Source organism: Tachyglossus aculeatus, chromosome 14, assembly GCF_015852505.1.
Source record: "Tachyglossus aculeatus isolate mTacAcu1 chromosome 14, mTacAcu1.pri, whole genome shotgun sequence".
NCBI lineage: Eukaryota > Metazoa > Chordata > Mammalia > Monotremata > Tachyglossidae > Tachyglossus > Tachyglossus aculeatus.
Window position 1 is genome coordinate 42475170 of NC_052079.1, and position 24113 is coordinate 42499282.

At 43.7% G+C, this 24113-nt stretch overlaps 1 protein-coding gene across 1 annotated transcript in view; it reads left to right on the forward strand.

Annotated features, from left to right (window-relative positions):
* Positions 1-10633: 10633 nt before the first annotated feature.
* LOC119936893 (DNA damage-regulated autophagy modulator protein 1-like) overlaps positions 10634-24113 on the forward strand; it is a 36543-nt gene continuing 23063 nt past the window's right edge. The window contains exons 1-3 of the mRNA XM_038756451.1: positions 10634-10796; positions 20667-20734; positions 22607-22749. Coding sequence (XP_038612379.1) covers positions 10666-10796; positions 20667-20734; positions 22607-22749 — 342 coding nt within the window. The 5' untranslated portion in view covers positions 10634-10665. The remainder of the gene's footprint in view (positions 10797-20666; positions 20735-22606; positions 22750-24113) is intronic.

Genomic DNA, 24113 nt, shown 5'->3' on the forward strand with positions numbered 1-24113 from the left:
ATGTCACAAAGCATCACAGTCTTCTAGACTGTGAGCCCATTGTTGGGTAGGAACCGTCTCTATATGTTGCCAACTCGTACTTCCCAAGTACGAGTACAGTGCTCTGCACACAGTAAGCACTCAATAAATACGACTGAATGAATGAATGAATGAAAAGTGGCCATCCCGTTTCCCCAGCCCTGGTGAACGGCAGAGAAACCATCTCGAACCTTTATGAAACAATAATAATAATAATGATAAAAATTGTTGTGTTTGTTAAGCAATTACTGTTTGCCAAGCACTGGGATAGATACGGGTAGATCGGGTGGGACACAGTGACTTGTCCCAAAGGGGCTCACAGGTTCAATATTCGTTTTACAGATGAGGGAACTGAGGCCCAGAGAAGTGAAGTTATTTGCCCAAGGTCACACAGCAGACAAGAGACGGGGCCGGAATTAGAACCCATGACCTCTGACTCCCAGGCATGTGCTCTTTCCACTATATCACAATGAGAAAGAGAAGTACGATTTCGTCCTGGGCAGCACCTTTTCCCGCCCAGAATCCCACGCTTTGGAGACTCTCTCTTGGCCAGGCCCACGCCCCCTCCCCAGAGTCCGTAGCGATGGCCGGAGAGTGATGTCCTTGAGGAGGGCTGGCCTTTCTTGCTCTGCTACCCTCCTCTCTCGGGAAGTTAGGAGCACAAGGCCCAGCCGGGAGAAGCAGTAGTGTGACCTAGCTGAAAGAGCCCAGGCCTCAGAGTCGGAGCACCTGGGCCCTAATCCTGGCTCTGCCAAGTACCTGTTGTGTGACTTTGGACAAGTCATGTAACTTCTCTATGCCTCAGGTTCCTTATTTGCAAAACGGGGATTCGATACCTGTTCTCCCTCCTACTTAGACCGTGAGCCCCATGTGGGACCCGATTAAAGTTCTTAGTACAGAGCTTGATACACAGGGAGCACTTAATTTTTTTTATGGTAGTCATTAAGCGCCAGACACTGTACTAAGTGCTGGGGTAGCTACAAGCTAATGAGGTTGGACACAGTCCCCGCCCCACATGGGGCTCAAAGTCTTAATCCTCATTTTACAGATGAGGTAACTGAGGCACTTGTAACTGAGTGATATTAAGTGTCTCGCCCAATTTCACACAGCAGATGTGGCAGAGTGGGGTTGCAGAGAAGAGAAGGCCCATGTTCTATCCACCAGGCCACCCTACTTCTCAACTACCACTCTTCCTCTCAGAAGGTTCAAAAAGATTTCTAGTTCCCCAGGGACTCTTCCAAAGAGTCTGAATTTCCATTTGCTTTGGGGGTTACTCAGTTGTTCCACCACCTGTAATTAATTTTCATGTCTGTCTCACCCCTCTAGATTGTAAATTCTTTGAGGGCAGAGATCATGTCTTCTAACTTGTATCTTCTAACTCTCTCATACTTTCCTCCTCAGTATTTAATACAGTGCTCTACACACAACAAGACCTCAATAAATGCCATTAATGATTGCCTGGGTATAAGCCAATTTCCTTTAAGCAGTCTAAAATAGAGGGTGCCCAGAATAGGACATCAGGTAACATTAATCAACCAACCAACCGATGCTAATTAGTGAGTGCTTACTGTGTGCAGAGCACTATACTAAGCACTTGGAAGAGTACAATGCATTAGAGTTGGTAGACACATTCCCTGCCCACAACCGGTTTACAGTCTGGACTGAGAGACAGCTAACAGTCATTGTCCTACAGTGAAAGTTGGGGGTTTCTAAGTGCTGCGGTAAATACATTATACTCAGATCAGACCCAAACTCTGTCTCACGTGGGGCTCACAGGCTAAGCGGGAGAGAGAATGTATTTGATATCCATTTACAAGTGAGGAAACTGAGGCACTGACAAGTCAAATGACTTCCCCAATGTCGAATAAGTGGCAAAGCCAGGAGCTGGCATGGTGCAGAGGTGTGTGGGAGGGGAAAAGGTAGGGATGGGTTCAGGGGATCAGAACGGGAGGATGGGGAGGCTAGGAGAGCTCTGGGAATTTCTAACCCAATTCTTAACAAATATTTCCAATTAAATACTGAAAACTTTCGAGCACAGAATCTAGTTTCTTACTAGAACAATCCTATGGTGAAAGGAAATGGACGTAGCCAACATGGTAGTGATTTTCCATCACTCATCCCAGTGGTTTTATTCTTGAAGAAATGCTTGAATATATTCGACAACTTGAGAGATTACTATTGAGAATGGTGCCACTTAGAGGTGATAATAATTTTTCCCCAAGTTTATTTAAAGATTGTGAAATGGTGGCATTTGAGCATTGTCTCGTCAGAAGGACCAAAACATTTAAATAGAAATTAAAACTTTTCTCTTGTCATTTTTTTAAATGGAGAGCAGAACTCCTAAACTCTTTTTTTTCTAAAAACGCCCTCACCCAACCCACAAAACCCAAACAACTCTGAATCACTTGAGACCTAGTTTCAAGCATGGCATTTGACTGTGAGGAGGTGAAAGTATTGGGGAGTTGGGGAAGGAGAAAGGGGACAGAAGGCAAACAAAGAATATAAGGGTCAGAAAATTTCCATAGTTGTGTCCTGTAGACCAGTCCAGAGGACTCTCAACAACTATTTGGTAAAAGTAGGAGTGGGTAGCTCTTTTAAAAATCTCTAATTTCCATTTATCTTTTCATAGCTCAGGTGTTTGCTCTTTTGTTGACATTTTTGAGCACCTAAATGGCCAAATATGCATAGCGTAACTATTTTTATGAGGATTTTTTCACTTGAAATTTCCACTTGTGACCTGAATCTAACAGGGCAAATTCAATCCTTGGGCCCAGAGTATGATTAAAGTATCAGAGCAAATTTATGTCAGCCAGTTAGGGTCTAATGGAAATTTCTTGTTCAAAGGCTTCAAAATAATGAAGTTTTACTTTGGTGGTCATGTAAGCTTGTTGTGGGCAGGGAACGTGTTTGCTAACTGTCTTATATTGCCCTCCCCTAAGCGATTACTACAGTGCTCTGCATATAATGCCTTTGATTGATCTCATAAATGTGTCATAAGTAGCTGTTTTTCCCTGCTGGTATACTATTTCAAATATCACAATGTGCTTTTAAGAAACTTAAACTTTGACAAAATCTCGGTTAAAAAAAAACCATCAAAATTCATTCAATCACATTTATTGAGTGCTTACTATGTGCAAAGCACTGAATCTGTACAACGGTGTTATTGACTAATGTATTAAAAAGAGAAAATGAAAAGTGTTGGGAAGCAGGGTTAGCATTTTGACTTAGTGGATAGAGCATGGGCCTGGGAATCAGAAAGACCTGGGTTCTAATTCCAGCTCTGCCACTTGTCTACTGTGTGAGCTTGGGCAAGTCACTTCACTTCTCTGTGCCTCAGTACATCATCTGTAAAATGGGGATTAAGAGTGTGAGCCCCCCCCCCCCCCCCCCCACCGTGGGACAACCTAGTCACCTTGTAACCTCCCTGGCACTTAGAACGGTGCTTTGCACATAGTAAGCGCTTAATAAATGCCATTATTACTATTATTATCATCATCATCTGTCAAATGGGGATTTAAGATTATGAGCCCCAGGTGGGAAAGGGACTGAGTCCAACCCAATTTGCTTGTATCAATCCCAGGGCTTAGTACAGTGCCTGGCACATAGTAAGCAGTTAAATACCACCATTATTATTATTACTGTGCCCCTACAAAGCAGGGGAATAACAAATTAATAGAAATCATTAGGGACAATAACAGTGTTAGTTCCAAAAATACCTTTGGGGAAGAATATTCTGGTAAAGAACGTGGGGAAAGCAGGAACACTTTGCTCTCTGATGTCTCAATGGGGTCAGTTTTGGAAGTCACATGAAAATATCTTTCTTTGTAGTGCCTGGTTAGAGTATGTAATATTGAACTTGCACTTCAAATATTAGCTCTGCTAATAAAGCCTAAGAGAAACTTTCTCCCTTACATGTCATCCAGATTCCAAAGAGGGTAGACAGGCTGAACCTGCAATTGTTCGAATCTCACCCAGAGAAGCAGCCTGATCTAGTATTAAGAGCACAGGGCTGAGAATCAGGAGATTTGGGTTTTAGTTCTAGCTCCGTCAATCTCCTGATATGATTTGGGCATATTGGAAATTAATCAGGGGACACTTTCTGGAAGAGATGGGCTTTCAAGAGGGGAAAAGGTTTGCTCTGGTAAATTTGAAGGGAGAGAGAATTCCAGTCAGGAGGAAGGGTACGAGCAAAGAGTCACAGGTAAGCGACTTGAAAGCAAGGCAAAATAAGAAGGTGAACTTGATGGAGAGGCACATATCAGTTTGGCTTTTGTTAACCTTATACTACTCAGATTCCACCAAAGAACAAACTTGGGCTTGCAAAGTTATAGGTCTAGAATTGCTCCCTCCCGGCCTCTTCCCCAGCTCAGGAGAGTTGAAGTTAATCAGATGTAGATTTGACAAAGGGAATATGACCTTTAAAGTCATCTGAAAGTCAGTCCAAATATGACCATTTTTCCTGGGAGGACTTCTGTGGTTTAGTGCTAGTCACAAAGCCAGAGTAGCTCCTCTCCTGGGCCTCCCACCAGCATCCCTCTTCCCACCCCCTGACAGATCCTCAGGGATGAATTGCCAATAGCCATCCCTTCACATTCTCAAGGCTGTACTCTTCCTCTTCCTCTAATATTATTATTACTTTTATTATATTTGTTAAGCATTTACTATGTGACAAGCACTCTACTAAGTGCTGGGGTAGATACAAGTTAATCAGGTTGGACACAGTTTCCTCATCTGTAAAATGCACTTTTTACAGGTAGCATAGTGGACTTTTTACAGAAGCAGCGTGGCCTTGTGGACTGAGCACAGACGGGGGAGTCAGAAAGTCATGGGTTCTAATCCCGGTTCCACCACTTGTCTGCCCTGTGACCTTGGGTAAGTCACTTCCGGGTCTCAGTTACCTCATCTATAAAACTGGAATTGAGACTGTGAGTCCCACGTGGGCGGGGGGCTGTGTCCAACTTGATTTGCTTGTACCCACCCCAGTGGTTAGTCCAGTGCCTCAAACATAGTAAGTGCTAAACAGATACCCTAATTATTATTTAAATCCTACTCGCTTATACTTAGAATGTGAACCCCCACGAGTTATCGTGTATTTACCACAGCTCTTAATATAGTGAGTGCTAGAGAAGCAGCGTGGATCAGTGGAAAGAGCCCGGGCTTGGGAGTCAGAGGTCATGGGTTCTAATCCCAACTCTGCCAATTGTCAGCTGTGTGACTTTGGGCTGTATGACTTCACTTAACTTCTCTGTGCCCCAGTTACCTCATCTGTAAAATAGGGATGAAGACTATGAGCCCCACGTGGGACAACCTGATCACCTTGTATCCTCCCCATCGCTTAGAACAGTACTTCGCACATAGTAAGTGCTTAACAAATGCCATTATTGTTATTATTATTAAATAATAAGCCATTGAACAAGTACCATACTTATTAGTAGTAATAAAAACAACACAAGGATGCTTTTAAACCAGAGGTGAAATATGCTTGGAAACCAATTGATCTTCATGACACGTATCCTTATCTGCAGTAAATTGTCCTTCTTTCGAGGGGCAGGCCAAATACTGCACTGCTCAAATCAAATTATGAGGCCCTGTGGATAACGTTACGGTTTCAATAAAATATATGAAGAAATCCATTATCTACTACTGTTAAGCTAAGTCATTTTGCTTCCCAAGTTCCACTATGACCTCTGGTGTGTTGTGGTAAATAACTCAAATTAACTCAACCATTTTTGGGCATTAGCTTTAAGGCTAGATCTGCAATCCAGGTACAGAAAGCATCTGTGGGTTTTTGTGTTGTTTTTGTTTGGGTTGGCTTAAAGTTGTGTACACTAGTCATAATGACTGCTGATATTTGTAAATATCAGTGCTGCTTTTTGTTTCCTGTTTGGGTTAGTATAAAGTAGCCTACGCTGGACTGCTATTTTCCAACGTCAGTACCGCTTTTTGTTGTTTTTGTTTGTGTTAGTGTAAAATTGTGTATGCCAGTCATAATGACTGTTGATGTTTATCAATGTCAATAGTGCATTAGCTGCCAGACTACATTGCACTTTGGAGGGAAGTTCTTTGGGTCATGTTCACATTCCTTTCAAACCCATATGTTAAGAGGTGTAGAACTTGCCAACTCTCCAGGGCCATCAGTTGGCTGCTTCATGTCACCAGCTTGGGTCACTCATTGAGTGACCAAGAACCAGCTCCAGACAAAGGTGTCCCTCGTTTGATTGGAACTTGGGAACAAGAGGTTTTCTGGAACCAACTCAGTTCTTCCGGGGTGTCCTCAAAATGAAGGAAGGTGGATCCAAAATAAGTAGAAAAGTTACCCAATGATTGATTTGCGCTCATACGCCAGGGATCTAGCCCCTCAAAACAGTTGTATCTTGTTTCAGCAGGCCATCAAGGTCCCACTGAAAGGTAGTGGAATTTGCGTAGCCATGTTGGAAAGCTGTTTCTGGCAATAAAATAAAGCTCCCAGCATCAGAGGCTGTGTCTTGGTCCTTTAAAGCATGAAGATGCTTATTGCAGCAGACACCTGGAGTTTAGGTCAGGAATGAGGCTTCACAATACTACCTGCATAAAACCCAAGAGCTGAACATACTGGGCTTCATAGATGGGAGGACTAGGTCTTCTCGTGAGATTCCAATTTTCATTAGGGGGATGACTTAGATATTATCTTGAATATAAATAAGGACTATCGAACTTGGGCTCATTCAAAATTTTTATTGAACTACACTGTCAGATGAAGAGAAAACTGGAGATTCGGTGCCGAGAAATGATCTCTTTGGTCAAGAGAAAAATGGCTGTGGCTCTAAGTAATGCTAGGGTGTTATCTAGGTCACAGTTTTTAAAGATTAGGTTCATAAGCAAAGTTCTAACCAGGCAGAACCTGCTGGCTGCACCGGTCTGTATTGACTTTAATTGTTAGTCAAATCAGTCCATGGTATTTCAGTGCTTACTGTTTCGGTAACAGTAACTGTGTGCCAAAACCATGATCCCTACTTTGGGCATAGCGGGGCAGCAGATGTCAATCACTTAGGTATAGCAGGAGCAAGAACAAGGATTCCGTGGTTAGTAACATCAGTATATTGAGTTAAAGTGACCAAATGAATCATTGAATAGGTGTATACATTAATGCTGAAGGTGGTTGGCAAGAGCACGGGCTTGGGAATCAAGAGGATTTGGGATCTTATCCCTATTCTGCCACTTGTCTGCTGTGTGACCTTGGGCAAGTCACTTCTGTGCCTTAGTTACCTCCTCTGTAAAACGGGGGTTAAGACTGTGAGCCCCATATGGGACAGGGACATGTCCAACCCAATTACCTTGTATCCACCCCAACGCTTACAGCAGTGCTTGGCACATAGTAAGCACTTAACAAATACTCTCGGCGTTGTTTAGTGGATTGAGCACAGGCTTGGGAGTCCGAGGTCGTGAGTTCTAATCCCGGATCCGCCACTTATCAGCTGTGTGACTTTGGGCAAGTCACTTCACTTCTCTGTGCCTCGGTGTCCTCATCAGTACAAGGGGCTGAAGACTGTGAGCCCACGTGGGACAACCTGATGACCCTGTATCCATCCCAGCGCTGAGAACAGTGCTTGGCACATAGTAAGCGCTAAACAAATACCATTATTTTTATTATGATCATTAAGCCCCATGTGGGACAACCTTGTACAGTGCTCGGCACCTAGTGAGCGCTCAATAACTCCGACTGAAGGAACGAATGACAACCGGACAATCAACATGTTTTGTTTCGTTGTCTGTCTCCCCCTTCTAGACTGTGAGCCCATAATTGGGTAGGGACTGTCTCTATATGTTGCTGACTTGTAATAATAATAATAATGATGGTATCCGTTAAGCGCTTACTGTGAGCCCATTGTTGGGTAGGGACCGACTCTATATGTTGCCAACTTGTACTTCCCAAGCGCTTAATACAGTGCTCTGCACACAGTAAGCGCTCAATAAATACTATTGAATGAATAAATGAATGAAGGTGCAAAGCACTGTTCTAAGCGCTGGGGAGGTTACAAGGTGATCAGGTTGTCCCACGGGGGGTTCACAGTTTTAATCCCCATTTTACAGATGGGTAACTGAGGCCAAAAGTGAAGTGACTTGCTCAAAGTCACACAGCTGACAGTTGGAGGAGCCGGAATTTGAACCCATGACCTCTGACTCCAAAGCCTGTGCTCTTTCCACTGAGCCACGTTGTAGTCTCCAAGCTCTTAGTACAGTGCTCTGCACACAGTAAGTGCTCAATAAATGCGACTGAATGAATGAATGAGTGCCTACTCCAGCGCTTAGAGCAGCGGCCGGCCCACAGTAAGTGCATAATAATAATAGCATTTGTTAAGCACTTACTATGTGTAAATAATAATAATGATGATGATGATGTTGGCATTTGTTAAGCGCTTACTATGTGCAAAGCACTGTTCTAAGCGCTTGGGGGGATACAAATTGATCAGGTTGTCCCACGTGGGGCTCACAGTCTTAATCCCCATTTTACAGATGAGGTAACTGAGGCTCAGAGAAGTTAAGTGACTTGCCCAAGGTCACACAGGAGACATGTGGCTGAGCCGGGATTCGAACCCATGACCTCTGACTCCAAAGCCCGGGCTCTTTCCCCTGAGCCACGCTGCTTCTCTAACTCCTTCTGTAAAGCACTGTTCTAAGCGCTGGGGAGGTTACAAGGTGCTCAGGTATATATGTATATATGTTGTATATATGTATATATGTTTGTACATATTTATTACTCATTTATTTATTTATTTTACTTGTACATATCTATTCTATTTATTTTATTTTGTTAGTATGTTTGGTTTTGTTCCCCATCTCCCCCTTTTAGACTGTGAGCCCACTGTTGGGTAGGGACTGTCTCTCTATGTTGCCAACTTGGACTTCCCAAGCGCTTAGTCCAGTGCTCTGCACACAGTAAGCGCTCAATAAATACGATTGATTGATTGATTGATTGATCAGGGTGTCCCACGTGGGGCTCTCCCCTCCTTATTGTAGGCATTTCCTGTCGTTGCAACTTTTGAAAAAGTTTCCGCATCGGTCCAAGATTTTCCCGGAGGAAAAGGTGGAAGGAAGCGCCGAAGGGGGGGACGGGTGGGGCCCGGCGGGTGGAGAAGCAGTGGAAAGAGCCGGGGCTTTGGAGTCATCATCATCATCATCATCAATCGTTATTTATTGAGCGCTTACTATGTGCAGAGCACTGTACTAAGCGCTTGGGAAGTACAAATTGGCAACATCTAGAGACAGTCCCTACCCAACAGTGGGCTCACAGTCTAAAAGGGGGAGACAGAGAACAAAACCAAACATACTAACAAAATAAAATAAATAGGATAGATATGTACAAGTAAAATAAATAAATAGAGTAATAAATATGTACAAAGTCATATTCAGACTTTGTCAGAGTTCACGGCTTCGAATCCCAGCTCTGCCACATGTCTGCTGCTGTGTGACCTTGGGCAAGTCATCATCATCATCATCATCAATCGTATTCCTTCCCCTTCCTTCCTCTCCTCCTCGTCCCCCTCTCCATCCCCCCATCTTACCTCCTTCCCTTCCCCACAGCACCTGTATATATGGATATATGTTTGTACAGATTTATTCCTCTATTTATTTATTTATTTATTTTACTTGTACATATCTATCCTATTTATTTTATTCTGTTAGTATGTTTGGTTTTGTTCTCCGTCTCCCCCTTTTAGACTGTGAGCCCACTGTTGGGTAGGGACTGTCTCTAGATGTTGCCAAGTTGTACTTCCCAAGCGCTTAGTCCAGTGCTCTGCACACAGTAAGCGCTCAATAAATACGATTGATGATGATGATGATGTTTAGACTGTAAGCCCACTGTTGGGTAGGGACTGTCTCTAGATGTTGCCAATCTGTACTTCCCAAGCGCTTAGTCCAGTGCTCTGCACATAGTAAGCGCTCAATAAATACGATTGATGATGATGTTTAGACTGTGAGCCCACTGTTGGGTAGGGACTGTCTCTATATGTTGCCAATTTGTACTTCCCAAGCGCTTAGTCCAGTGCTCTGCACATAGTAAGCGCTCAATAAGTACGATTGATGATGATGATGATGTTTAGACTGTGAGCCCACTGTTGGGTAGGGACTGTCTCTATATGTTGCCAATCTGTACTTCCCAAGCGCTTAGTCCAGTGCTCTGCACATAGTAAGCGCTCAATAAATACGATTGATGATGGTGATGATGATGTTTAGACTGTGAGCCCACTGTTGGGTAGGGACTGTCTCTAGATGTTGCCAATCTGTACTTCCCAAGCGCTTAGTCCAGTGCTCTGCACATAGTCAGCGCTCAATAAATACGATTGATGATTTCTTGAGCGCTTACTATGTGCGGAGCTTCTCTGATGTTTTAGACTGTGAGCCTACTGTTGGGTAGGGACTGGCTCTATCTGCTGCCAAGTTGGACTTCCCAAGCGCTTAGGACAGTGGTCCGCACACAGTAAGCGCTCAGTAAATATGATTGATTGTTTGATTGGTGTGGGGGGGGCGGGGCTGAGCGGGAAAAGTTGGGGCCGGCGGGCCCGGGGGGCGCGGCCTGGACACTTGGGCAGAAGCAAAAGTGAAAGGAGGCGTCGGGTTGGGGCTCCCCAGCCCCGGGCCTCCGAGCCCGTCGCCCGGCCCGCCAGGATGCTGGCCAACTTGCAGGGGGTGGCCTGCCTCCCCTTCCTCCTGGTCACCTGGTCCTCCGCCGCCTTCATCGTCTCCTATGTCATCGCGGTGCTGGAAGGGCACGTCAACCCCTTCCTTCCCTACATCAGGTAAGGGCAGGTGGGACAGACCCCCCCCCCCCCAATACCCCCCCACCCCAACAGCCCCCCTTCGCCCCTAAGCCTTCTACACTGGCAGCCTTTCGTTGGGACCCTCTCTGTATGTTGCCAACTTGGACTTCCCAAGCGCTTAGCCCAGTGCTCTGCACACAGTAAGCGCTCAGTAAATACAATTGATGATGATGATGATTACTCTATTTATTTATTTGATTTGTGCATATCGATTCTATTTATTTTATTTTGTGAGTATGTTTGGTTTTGTTCTCTGTCCCCCCCCCTTTTAGACTGTGAGCCCACTGTTGGGTAGGGACTGTCTCTGTATGTTGCCAACTTGGACTTCCCAAGCGCTTAGTCCAGTGCTCTGCACACAGTAAGCTCTCAGTAAATACGATTGATGATGATGATGATGATTACTCTATTTATCTTACTTGTACGTATCTACTCTATTTATTTTATCTTGTGAGTATGGTTTTGTTCTCTGTCTCCCCCCTTTCAGACTGTGAGCCCACTGTTGGGTAGGGACTGTCTCTACATGTTGCCAACTTGGACTTCCCAAGCGCTTAGTCCAGTGCTCTGCATACAGTAAGCGCTCAGTAAATGCGATTGATGATGATGATGATTACTCTATTTATTTATCTTACTTGTACATGTCTATTCTATTTATTTTATTTTGTTAGGATGTTTGGTTTTGTTCTCTGTCCCCCCCCCTTTTAGACTGTGAGCCCACTGTTGGGTAGGGACTGTCTGTATATGTTGCCAACTTGGACTTCCCAAGCGCTTAGTCCAGTGCTCTGCACACAGTAAGCGCTCAGTAAATACGATTGATGATGATGATGATTACTCTATTTATTTATCTTACTTGTACATGTCTATTCTATTTATTTTATTTTGTTAGGATGTTTGGTTTTGTTCTCTGTCTCCCCCCTTTTAGACTGTGAGCCCACTGTTGGGTAGGGACTGTCTCTATATGTTGCCAACTTGGACTTCCCAAGCGCTTAGTCCAGTGCTCTGCACACAGTAAGCGCTCAATAAATACAATTGATGATGATGATGATTACTCTATTTATCTTACTTGTACATGTCTATTCTATTTATTTTATTTTGTGAGTATGTTTGGTTTTGTTCTCTGTCTCCCCCCTTTTAGACTGTGAGCCCACTGTTGGGTAGGGACTGTCTCTACATGTTGCCAACTTGGACTTCCCAAGCGCTTAGTCCAGTGCTCTGCACACAGTAAGCGCTCAATAAATACGATTGATGATGATGATGATTACTCTATTTATCTTACTTGTACATATCTATTCTATTTATTTTATTTTGTTAGGATGTTTGGTTTTGTTCTCCGTCTCCCCTCTTTTAGACTGTGAGCCCACTGTTGGGTAGGGACTGTCTCTATATGTTGCCAACTTGTACTTCCCAAGCGCTTAGTACAGTGCTGTGCACATGGTAAGCCCTCAGTAAATTCATTCATTCATTCAATCGTATTTATTGAGCGCTTACCGTGTGCAGAGCACTGTACGAAGCGCTTGGGAAGTACAAGCCGGCAACACAGGGAGCCCACTGTTGGGTAGGGACTGTCTCTATATGTTGCCAACTTGGACTTCCCAAGCGCTTAGTACAGTGCTGTGCACACAGTAAGCCCTCAGTAAATTCATTCATTCATTCAATCGTATTTATTGAGCGCTTACCGTGTGCAGAGCACTGGACTAAGCGCTTGGGAAGTACAAGCCGGCAACACAGGGAGCCCACTGTTGGGTAGGGACTGTCTCTATTTGTTGCCAACTTGGACTTCCCAAGCGCTTAGTACAGTGCTGTGCACACAGTAAGCTCCCAATAAATACGATTGATGATGATGATGATGATAGGGAGACGGTCCCTACCCAAGAACAGGCTCACAGTCTAGCAGGGGGAGACGGACAACAAAAGAAAACATGTAGACAGGTGTCAAAACCGTCCGAATAAATAGAATTGCAGCCATATGCACATCATTAACAAAATAAATAGAATAGTAAATATGTACAAGTACAATAAATAAATACGATTGAATGAATGAATGAATGCCCCAGGAGGGGCCCTGGAGGCGAGACCCTCTCACTCGCGGGGAGCCAGAGAGGTCCTACTAGGAACAGCCAGAGGAACTCGGGGAATTTAGCCAATGATAATGACGATGGGGGCACTGGGCAAACGCTTACTATGTGCCACGCACCCCTGCCCCCACCCCCAGCACTTAGAACAGTGCTTGGCACATAGAAAGCGCTTAAAAAATAATACAATTATTACTATTATGGTTTAAGCGCCTCGAGGGTCAGGATCGTGCCTACTTACCCCTTGTACACTCCCAGGTGCTTAGTACAGTGCTCTGCACACGGTAAATGCTCAGTAAATACCCTTGATTGCAGTCCTGCCTGGATTAGATCACTCCCTGAGTTCTCTCTCAACTCCGTGACTTTTTGATTGTATTTCAGTGCCCTCCTTCCTTGGCCTCTTTTCAGTTTATTTGCAATGATAATTTTGGGCTAGGATTACATGGAGCAGTGGGCTGGGGCAGGGTTAGAGCAAAGCCTCTGAGCATCCTTAAGCCCAGAAGTAAAGAGTTGCCGTGTCGTGCTGAGGTGACTCCTTTTTCAAGCTAGCTGGCCTGTCACAGTAACAGAGGCTAATTTGAGTCGGGGGGCGAAGAGACGATCATTCCATAATAACAAATGCCTTTGCCTTGGTTGGTCATTCATTCATCTTCTCTATATACACAGGCGAGGTGTTTGCTTTGAGAAACTTCTGCACTTGTGTCAGGAATTTGGGACCAACAACCACACTGCTATTCCCCCTTGGGAGCAGCAGAAGGGTCCATCTCTCAGTCAGTCAGTTGTATTTATTGAGCACTTACTGTGTGCAGAGCACTGTATTAAGTGTGTGGGAGATTACATTGTAACAGATACATTCCCTGCCCACAGCAAGTTTACAGATATGTCATAAGTGCTGTGGGGCTGGGAGCGGGAATGAATAAAGGGAGCGAGTCAGGGAGATGTAGAAGGGAGTGGGAGAAGAGGAAAGGAGGGCTTAATCAGGGAAGGCCTCTTGGAGGAGATGTGCCTCCAATAAGGCTTTGAAGTGGGGGAAAGTAATTGTCCTTCGGTTATGAGGAGGGAGGGCATTCCAGGGCAGAGGCCGGTCAAGGTTGAGAAGTCTGCCGCGAGAAAGGCGAGATCGAGGCACAGTGAGAAGGTTAGCATTAGAGGAGTGAAGTGTGCTGGCTGGGTTGGAGTAGGAGAGTAGAGAGATGAGGTAGTTGGGGGCAAGGTGATGAACTGCTTTAAAGCCAGTGGTGAGGAGTTTTTGTCTGATGCAGAGGTAGATGGGCAACCACTGACTGGAGGTTTTTGAGAAGTGGTGTGACAGGTCCTGAACGTTTTTGTAGAAAAATGATCCAGGCAGCAGAGTGAAATACCCACTGGAGTGGGGAGAGACAGGAGGCTAGGAGGTCAGCATGGAGGCTGATGCAATAATCCAGGCGGGATATAATGAGTGACTGTATTAACGTGGTAGCAATTTGGACGGAGAAGAAAGGGCAGATTTTAGCCTGATCCTCCTACCTGTTCTTCCTAAACTACCCTAAAGTAACAGCCATCTGTAGACCAGTTTTCATTGAGCACCCTCACTGGGAAGATCACAGTTCTAGGCTCCCTCCCCCTTTCCTCCTTTTCTTTCCCACACTTTTCCCAACGACAGTTTAAAGGATCACTTAGACTTTGGGGCACTTGCTGCTGCTATCACTAATAATTTATTTCATATGTATCTTCTGGATGTGCAGTGACCAGCAAGACTCTGTTCTGGGTCCCTTATTAATAACAATAATAATAATAATAATAATAATAATGGTATTTGTTAAGCGCTTACTGTGTGCCAGGCACTGTACTAAGCGCTGGGGTGGATATAAGCAAATTGGGTTGGACCCAGACCGTGTCCCATGTGTAGCTCACGGTCTCAACCCCCATTTTACAGATGAAGCTGCTGAGGCACAGAGAAATGAAGTGACTTGCCCAAGGTCACACAGCAGACAAGTCTCACAGATGGGATTAGAACCCACGACCTTCATTCATTCAATCGTATTTATTGAGCGCTTACCGCGTGCAGAGCCACGTACTAAGTGCTTGGAAAGTACAATTCGGCAACAGATGGAGACAATCCGTACCCAACAATCCCTAGGCTCACGGTCTAGACCTTCTGACTCCTAGGCCCACAGGCCCTATCCACTGTGCCATGCTAATTCTTGGTCTCCACTCACTCTATGTGGATGACTTCCAAATCCCGGCCCACGTCCTCCTCCTGGCCTGGAATGCCCTCCCTCCGCACATCCGCCAAGCTAGCTCTCTTCCTCCCTTCAAAGCCCTACTGAGAGCTCACCTCCTTCAGGAGGCCTTCCCAGACTGAGTCCCCTCCTTCTTCTCCCCCTCCTCCCCCTCCCCATCCCCCCGCCTTACCTCCTTTCCCTCCCCAAAGCACCTGTATATATGTTTGTACATATTTATTACTTTATTTATTTTACTTGTACATATTTACTATTCTATTTATTTTATTTTGTTAATATGTTTTGTTTTGTTGTCTGTCTCCCCCTTCTAGACTGTGAGCCCGCTGTTGGGTAGGGACCGTCCCTATATGTTGCCAACTTGTACTTCCCAAGAGCTTAGTACAGTGTTCTCCACACAGTAAGCGCTCAATAAATACGATTGAATGAATGAATGAATGAATCTACCTCTCCTGCCCTGGTTTCCCAGCAATTTAATCTTACATTTTCTTTTGCCTCTCGGACATCTCTCTTTGGGGTAGCAAGGTAGTTTTCTGGTCATCATCCCTTCTAGTTCCCATGTGTATAGGTGGGACCCCCTTCTGTAATCCAAGTGCATTTATCTGCAGTAAAGGCTGTAAGATCTCCAAAATGGAGCTTCTCATTTTTCTCTTAAATACACTTCTCCTCCCCTCGTCTTTCTTATCCCTTTCAATAACACCACCAACCTCCTCATCCCATAAGCCCGGAACTTTGGTATCAGTCTCAACTCCTCACCGTCTTTCACGTATCACATTAAATGAACGCAGCCCTGCCAGCTCTTCCTCTCCGTCATCATCATCATCATCAATGGTATTTATTAAGTGTTTACTATGTGCAGACCACTGTACTAAGCACTTGGGAAAGTACAGTACAACTTTCCCCCATCCTCCTTTCCTCTCCATCCGGTTCAAACACTTGTCATCTCTAGTTAGATTACTGCGTCAGCATCCTCACGGGTCTCCCAGCTTTCAGCCTTCCCCCGCTTCAGTCTATACTTCCCACTTCTGCCCAGATCGTCTTTTTATATAAAACACACCTCTCCACTCCTCAGAAGCCACAAGCAGATATCAGTTTCCCTCTGCATCCCGCAGAAATGCCTTACTGTTGACTTCGAAGCTCTCCACCAGCTTTGTCCATCTTACTACAGCCAATCAATCAATCAGTGGTATTTGAGGGCTTACTGTGTGCTGAGCACTGAGCTAGGTGCTTAGGAGAGTACAATACAGGAGAGTTGGTAGACCCCCGTTCCCTGCCCACAAGGTACGTAAAGTGTAGAGGGAGACAGTCATCAGCTTTCTTAACCAGTTGTTCACCTGCAGCAGCTATCTCCAAACTCACCTGACTCCCTCGCTCTTAACTCTCCCAACTATTGGTACTGTATTCTGCACACAGTAAGTGCTCAATAAATACCACTGATTGATTGATTGATTGTCATGCTTTATGTCCTTGCTGCTCATTGTTATTTTTCTTAATTTTTTTGATGGCATCTGTTTAAGCACTTAGAATGTGCCAGACACTGTACTAAGTGCTGGGATAGAAACAAGCTAATCAGGTTGGACACAGTCCCTGTCCCACATGGCATGTTCACAGTCATTCATTCATTCATTCAATCGTATTTATTGAGCGCTTACTGTGTGCGGAGCACTGTACTAAGCGCTTGGGAAGTACAAGTTGGCAACATATAGAGACGGTCCCTACCCAACAGCAGGCTCACAGTCTGGAAGGGGCTGGCTCACAGTCTTAATCCTCATTTTACAGAAGGGGTAACTGAAGCACAGAGAAGTTAAGTGACTTGCTCAAGGTCACACAGCAGATAAGTGGGGGAGCCAGGATTAGAACCCGGGTCCTTCTGACTCCCAGGCCAGTGCTCTATCCACTAGGCTATGTTAAATCTTGTGAAGTTGCAAAAACACAAAGAAACACAGAGTTCTGTGTGGTTCAGTGCAGTGGGCTAAGGCATTGGATGGGAAGTGTCTTGACTGACACCCCAGGCACCATACAACCATATAATAATAATAATTGTGGTATTTGTTAAGCACTTACTGATGTGTCAGGCCCTGTACTAAGCGCAGGGCTGGATATAAGAAAACTGGATTGGACACAGTCCCTGCCCTATATGGGGCTCACAGTCTCAATCCCCATTTTACAGATGAAGTAAGAAGAGTGAAGTGACTTGTCCAAGGTCACACAGCAGACACGTGGCAGAGTCGGGATTAGAATCTAGACTGTGAGCCCGCTGTTGAATGGAACCATCTCTATGTGTTACCAACTTGTACTTCCCAAGCGCTTAGCGCAGTGCTCTGCACACAGTAAGCGCTCAATAAATACGATTGAATGAATGAATGAATCCATGACCTTTTGACTCCTGGGCCTATGCTCTATTCACTACAACACGCTGCTCTCTACCTACACCTAATCTACTTGCCTCAGCTTGTGGATCGTGTTATACCCTAATAGACTCATGTTGCGGGAAGAATGATTCCTAATTCTTCCAGCATGTTTTACCCAAATTGTCTATTGAAAGCATGTGCTTGAGCAGACTGGGGGGAATTTCATTCCCATTAAGAGTTCAGATGATACTGTACAGACCTAACCTCATAAATTAATTCATTTAAAAACTGAAAGGAAGGATGTTGCAAGATTTCTGTTGTGAAATTCTGAACTTTTAAGGCTTAGCTAAGCTTCTTAAAGTGTAAGTACAGGAAATATCAAACTAGTTTTCTAGGCAGATCCCCATTCCGGCAGCTCCCATGGGTACCGGACCTCTTCTGTAGTTCAAGTGAGTTTTCTGGGAAGACTGAAGGATGGGGAATACTAGCCACAGCTCTTGGATTTTAAAACTTAGGTTTTTGCTCCTTTAACCCAACTCATTCCCTTAGTGCCATGTGGGAAAGGGACTGTGTCTGATTTGATTGTATCATTATCTCCCCATAGTCCTCAGCACATAGTAAGCACTCAGCAAATACCAATTATTACTATTATCTACAAGTTTCACATTCATATCAGAGCTCTGTGTGACGACGAGAAAGATTATTGTCCGAATGGTGTAGCATTACCTGTGGCCGGTGGCGTGGACTGGCTGGGTGTGGAGTCGATATCACCACCCTGGTGATAGCTGTGGGACTTGTGGAAGAATGGCTATAATAATAATAATAATTGGCATTTGTTAAGCGCTTACTATGTGCAAAACACTGTTCTAAGCACTGGGGAGGATACAGGGTGATCAGGTTGTCCCACAGGGGGGCTCACAGTCTTCATCCCCATTTTACAGATGAGGGAACTGAGGCCCAGAGAGTTAAGTGACTTGCCCAAGATCACACAGCAGACATGTGGCGGAGACGGGATTCGAACCCATGACCTCTGACTCCAAAGCCCGGGCTCTTTCCACTGAGCCACGAATCATGCTGCCGTGATGATGCTAATAATTATAATAATAATAATAATAATAATAATGGCATTTACTAAGCGCTTACTATGTGCAAAGCACTGTTCTAAGCGCTGGGGCTAATGGAAACCAGTGTTGGCTGCACCCAGTTTTAGAGATATTTCCCTTCATTAGAGCGGTGAAGAGGTCCTTCCTCATCATAGCTGTGGCTGCTGGTGGTTTTGTAGCCAGATAATCACAGGGAACGGGCTTACCAGATCTGCCCAGAGGTCGAAGTGTCTGGTGATACCGATCTATCCTGAAACATACAACCCCCAAAATAAGCACCCTGGCCTGCATATGTCCTGCTCTGTTGCTTCTGCCCTTTTCCGACTCTGGTCTCTGGTTGTGTGAAAGACAGTGACATTTTTGTTGTTGTTTTGTCTTTGTTTTGTTCTGTTTCTATAATTTGGGTTTTCCCCTGACTTTCAGAAGAAAGTGGAAAAGTATCGCTTGACTGATACACCTTCAGTTTGATTTGAGGTCTGATGCCCTTCAGTCTCCCAGAGGGTATGTTGGCCTTCTTGATTCGATCTTCCACTTTATCCACTATTGCGGTGGACTATGTGTGTCCTAAGTGACTGAATTCTGTATTGGCATTTGTTTCCATGTTACTGTTTTTTTGTGGTATTTGTTGAGTGCTTACCATGTGCCTGACACTGTACTAAGTGCAGGGGTAGATATAAGCTAATCAGGCTGGACACACAGTCTTAATCCCCATTTTACAGAAGAGGAAACTGAGGCACAGAGAAGTAAACTGACATGCCCAGGGTCACACAGCAGACAAGTGGTGGAGCTCGGATTAGAACCCAGGTCCTCTGACTCTCATTACTACTGAAGATCTTTTGGTTGTGTGTAGGTTTCTTTGCCTTGGTTTTCTCCAGACACGTTGTCAGTCCATTGTGCTGCTGTAACTGCAGAATAGTTCATATCATGTACATATCTTTTTGTGTATGCACCTCTAGTGTACACTAATCATTTAATAGCATGTAGTGTGAAATATTTTGCAAAGATCCTTGCGAATCATATAAAGGACATGGTTCTGCTTTTCACATTCCTCAACTGAGCTGAGCAGCAGTGTTGCTGAAGCTGCTGTTTTATAATAATAATAATAATAATGGCATTTATTAAGCGCTTACTATGTGCAGAGCACTGTTCTAGGAACCAGATGGCCAGCATCTTGAGCATTGGTTGAACATTTGTTTAAGGTAGAGAAGGGGGTATTCCACCACCAGCGGAACATTTGCTGGGTGGTTTGTTTCAGTTGTGGTGATGAGTTGCCCTCACCCCTCCAAAGTCTCTGTCTCCCTTGCCTCAGCCAGTTGGTTGTTAAAAGGGTGCAGCCTGTGGCCATGGAACAGCATATCTTTGTGTGCCTTCTTTAGCCACAAACACTGTTACACCCTCATCCAATTTTATTTGCCACTGATGGGTGACACACACACACAAATTCCCTGTCATCAAAAGATTTACAGCCAACGGGAAGATAACATGAAACATGAACATAAAAACAAATGGAAGAGCATGAATAATAGAAATGTCTATGTATATCTGCAAGAATATTCACAAATGTGGAGAAAGGCACCTGGATGTATAATTACGGCAGTAGGGGGTAATCTCATCAGGGAGAAGAGTCAGGTCTGGAGATACTTCCTCTCCTTGTACAGGATTCCTGGTTTTAAAAAAAATGGTCATTTTCTTGTAACTTCACTTATGATAGCTGCCAGAATACGTGATCCTTCCATCAGGACATTAACTAGAAGAGGCTTTCAGTACTCTAAGAACCAAGCTTCCAGTTAAGCAGCTTGGTTCATTCATTCAATCGTATTTATTGAGCGCTTACTGTGTGCAGAGCACTGTACTAAGCGCTTGGGAAGTACAAGTTGGCAACATATAGAGACGGTCCCTACCCAACAGTGGGCTCACAGCCTCTTGGAGTGGTTCTCTTCTGAGGCTCACAATTTTTCGTTTTACTTTTTAACTATGAAGGGTGAAGTCCTGAGCAGATCTCACTATCCACATAATTAAAGCAAAAAGCCATTTAAAGGTGTAGTTCCTCTCCATGACAAGGATTTTAAATTAATCTTCAGTGGTGTTTGTTTTCTTTTTTTCATAGTGACACAGGAACGACACCTCCAGAGAGTGGCATCTTTGGATTTATGATTAACATTTCAGCATTTCTTGGTAAGCAAAGTTGAATTCAGTTTAGAGTAATAATAATTAAAAAAATGACAGGCCCTCTTCATAAATCATTTAGTAAGTGCAGAAAGGGCTGAATTAGACTCTGGAGAAAACACAATGAAAATAGAATGAGACCTGGAAATAAAATGAAAATTCATTGGTTGAAATGAAAAAGCCGATACCTTGCCTTCAAAAGAGTGAAGTAGGGAAGAAGTTGGTAGAGTGCGACATTGGACAAAGCATTCTAAAAAGGTTCATGAACAAAGCAAAAGCAGTAGCTGAAGACACATCTAAACAGGCTAAAAATGGAAAACCACCCTTTCTCAACTCATTTTTAAGCACTTACTATGTGCCAGGCACCGTACTAAGTGCTAGGGCCAGATATATCATAATTAGGTTGGACACTGACCCTGTCCCCCGGGGGGCTCACAGTCCTAATCCCCATTTTATAGATGAGGAAACTGAGGCACAGAGAAGTTAAGTCGCTTGGCCAAGGTCACATAGCGAACAAGTTTTAGAACTGGGATTAAAACCCAGGTCCTCTGACTCCCGGGCCTGTGCTCCTTCCACTATGCCACGCTACTTCTCAAAGATCTCTTTCGGTCCAACACCAGCATTTTCAAATTTTTCACATCTTTCTAAAATGGCAATGGAGGCACTGAAGCGATGTGATTAAATTCAAAGAGTACTGGGTGGACAGAACACCATATAAGTCCATCCGTTCACCGGAAGATAAAGAGCAGTGCCAGGCAGTACTAGTATGGCTGCAGTTTAGTTTTAATTCCAAACTATATTCCTTCCTTGAACCACTCAGAGGACACAGTGACTAGGTCTGTGAAGCACAACTGAGTCCCACTGTACTGACATGCACTCAGTATCTACTCTCACGAAGCCAGCAACTATTTTTAATTGGCTGGCTGCATGAATTGAAAGATGGATGGGAAGCATGTATACTAGTGTCATCTCTGAACCTTTCCAGAAGCAATAATCCTGTTTTAGATCCCTTATTAGAATATATTTGTTGTGGGCAGGAAACATACCTCATACACCTCCCACCATCCCCAGCATTCAGTGTATAATGCATCACCCCTACTGAGTACTCAATAAATACTCCTACTATATTGCTACTACTTACTCTTATTATTCTTAATACTTCTCTTACTACTCCCACCAACACCACCCTACTTGGCTTGTAACTTTCCCCTCCAAAAACTATTGCTCTGATCCTTTCCCTCGCATGGAATTCTTCTTCCTTCAAATTAAACACACTCTTCTCCACCTCCAAACACACTCTAAAAATTCAGCTCCTGCCAAAATCACTCCCCAGTTGAAATCACATTTACACTTGTAAATCATCATCATCAATCGTATTTATTGAGCGCTTACTATGTGCAGAGCACTGTACTAAGCGCTTGGGAAGTACAAATTGGCAACATATAGAGACAGTCCCTACCCAACAGTGGGCTCACAGTGTAAAGTGTAAATGTTTTTATCATTTGTTATTAGGCTCTTATTCTTTTACCTATTATATTTTGGCAGTTTGCATCCGTTTTTCTGTCCCATTAGATAGTTTACTACTTAAGATCAAGAACCATATCTTTTACTTATTTTCCCCATCTATAATTTATTTTAATATATGCTTGTTGACTGTAATATATGTTTGTAGACTCCTTGCGGGCGGGGATCGTGCTTACCAATTGTACCGTACTTTCTCAAGTTCTTAATGCATTGTTCTGCACACACTAAACACCATGACTGATTGATTCAGTGATGTTTCCAGGGACCTACACCTGTGCTCTGCATAGAAAAGGTACTCAATAAATGAGCTTAGTAACGATGATAGATTCCCTAAATGTTTTCGTGCTTTATTTTCAGGTGCAGCCACAATGTACACAAGATTTAAAATAGTGAAGAAACAAAGTGAAACTTCACACTTTATCAGCCCTGTGTTTAACATTGTGTCCTTTGGTCTTGGATTGGTGGGCTGTATTGGAATGTGCATTGTAGCAAATTTTCAGGTATGTCTCATTCCTCTTTCAGATTTCTTTTTCTTTAGTTTTAAGAGTCAAAATTTATGTTGTGTATCTCAATGATTGAAAATTTATTATGGGAGATTTCTGAGAACTAATCTGAAGCTTCCTTTATATTTCCTCCTTTGAAAGATAAATGGCCCTCGATTCAAAAATTTAGTGATGAGCTAGTTGTCTGCCAAAAACTTTGGTCATGACACACCTTTGCCTTTTCACTGCAAAAGTTTGTTTCAGAGTGGGGAGCAATAATAATAATAATAATAATAATAATAATAATGTTGGTATTTGTTAAGCGCTTACTATGTGCAAAGCACTGTTCTAAGCACTGGGGGGAACACAAGGAGATGAGGTTGTCCCATGTGGGGCTCACAGTCTTAATCCCCATTTTACAGATGAGGGAACTGAGGCACAGAGAAGTGAAGTGACTTGCCCAAGGTCACACAGCAGACATGTGGGGGAGGTGGGATACTGTTTGTGGTGCGTGAGAGGATTAGGAGGCTTTGGTTTTCCATTTGTTTTTCAACCAATTAGACATTTTGTGGTTTTGTTATCTCATTAGATTCCAACAGTAGCCCTTCACAGTAAGAGTGTATGAAAAATTCTAACTTGTGTTACTGTTTTCAACAATGAATATCTTAATCAGGATGGTAAGTGAATTAATATAAATTTGTCAGTAGCTCATAAATTTCTTAAAAATGTCACTAACTTCCAGGGCTTGCTTGTGCTTCCAAGTGATATTTCAGTGTTTTTACAAGCTAGCCAGAATATTTTAAATAATGTCGACCAACTGTATTAGAGAAGCAGTGTGGCTTGGTGGAAAGAGCACGGGCTCTGGAGTCAGAGGTCATGGGTTCAAATCCCAGCTCCGCCAACTGTCAGCTGTGTGAGTTTGGGCAACTTAACTTCTCTGTGCCTCAGTTACCTCATCTGTAAAATGGGGATTAAAACTGTGAGCCCCCCGTGGGACAACCTGATCACCTTGTAACCTCCCCAGTGCTTAGAACAGTGCTTTGCACATAGTAAGTGCTTAACAAATACCATTATTATTATTATTGTTATTATATTGTACTTTCCCAAGCATGTATTACAGTGACCTGGACAGGTAATGCTCGATAAATATCATTAAGATAATGGAAAAATATATTTTTGCTAAACTCAGAAAAAAAAATATCCTTCAGTAAGTTTGTTAACAACCGCTGGGCCCAAAATTGCAGAATAATCAGGGAAGTAGAGTTCATTAGAGTCAAAATATGATTTTTGATATACTTTAGGTTTGTTAAAAATGTTTGGCTATCCTAAAAATATGCTTTTCAGTAAGATTGTATCTCCAGAAATAGACACTGAATTTATGT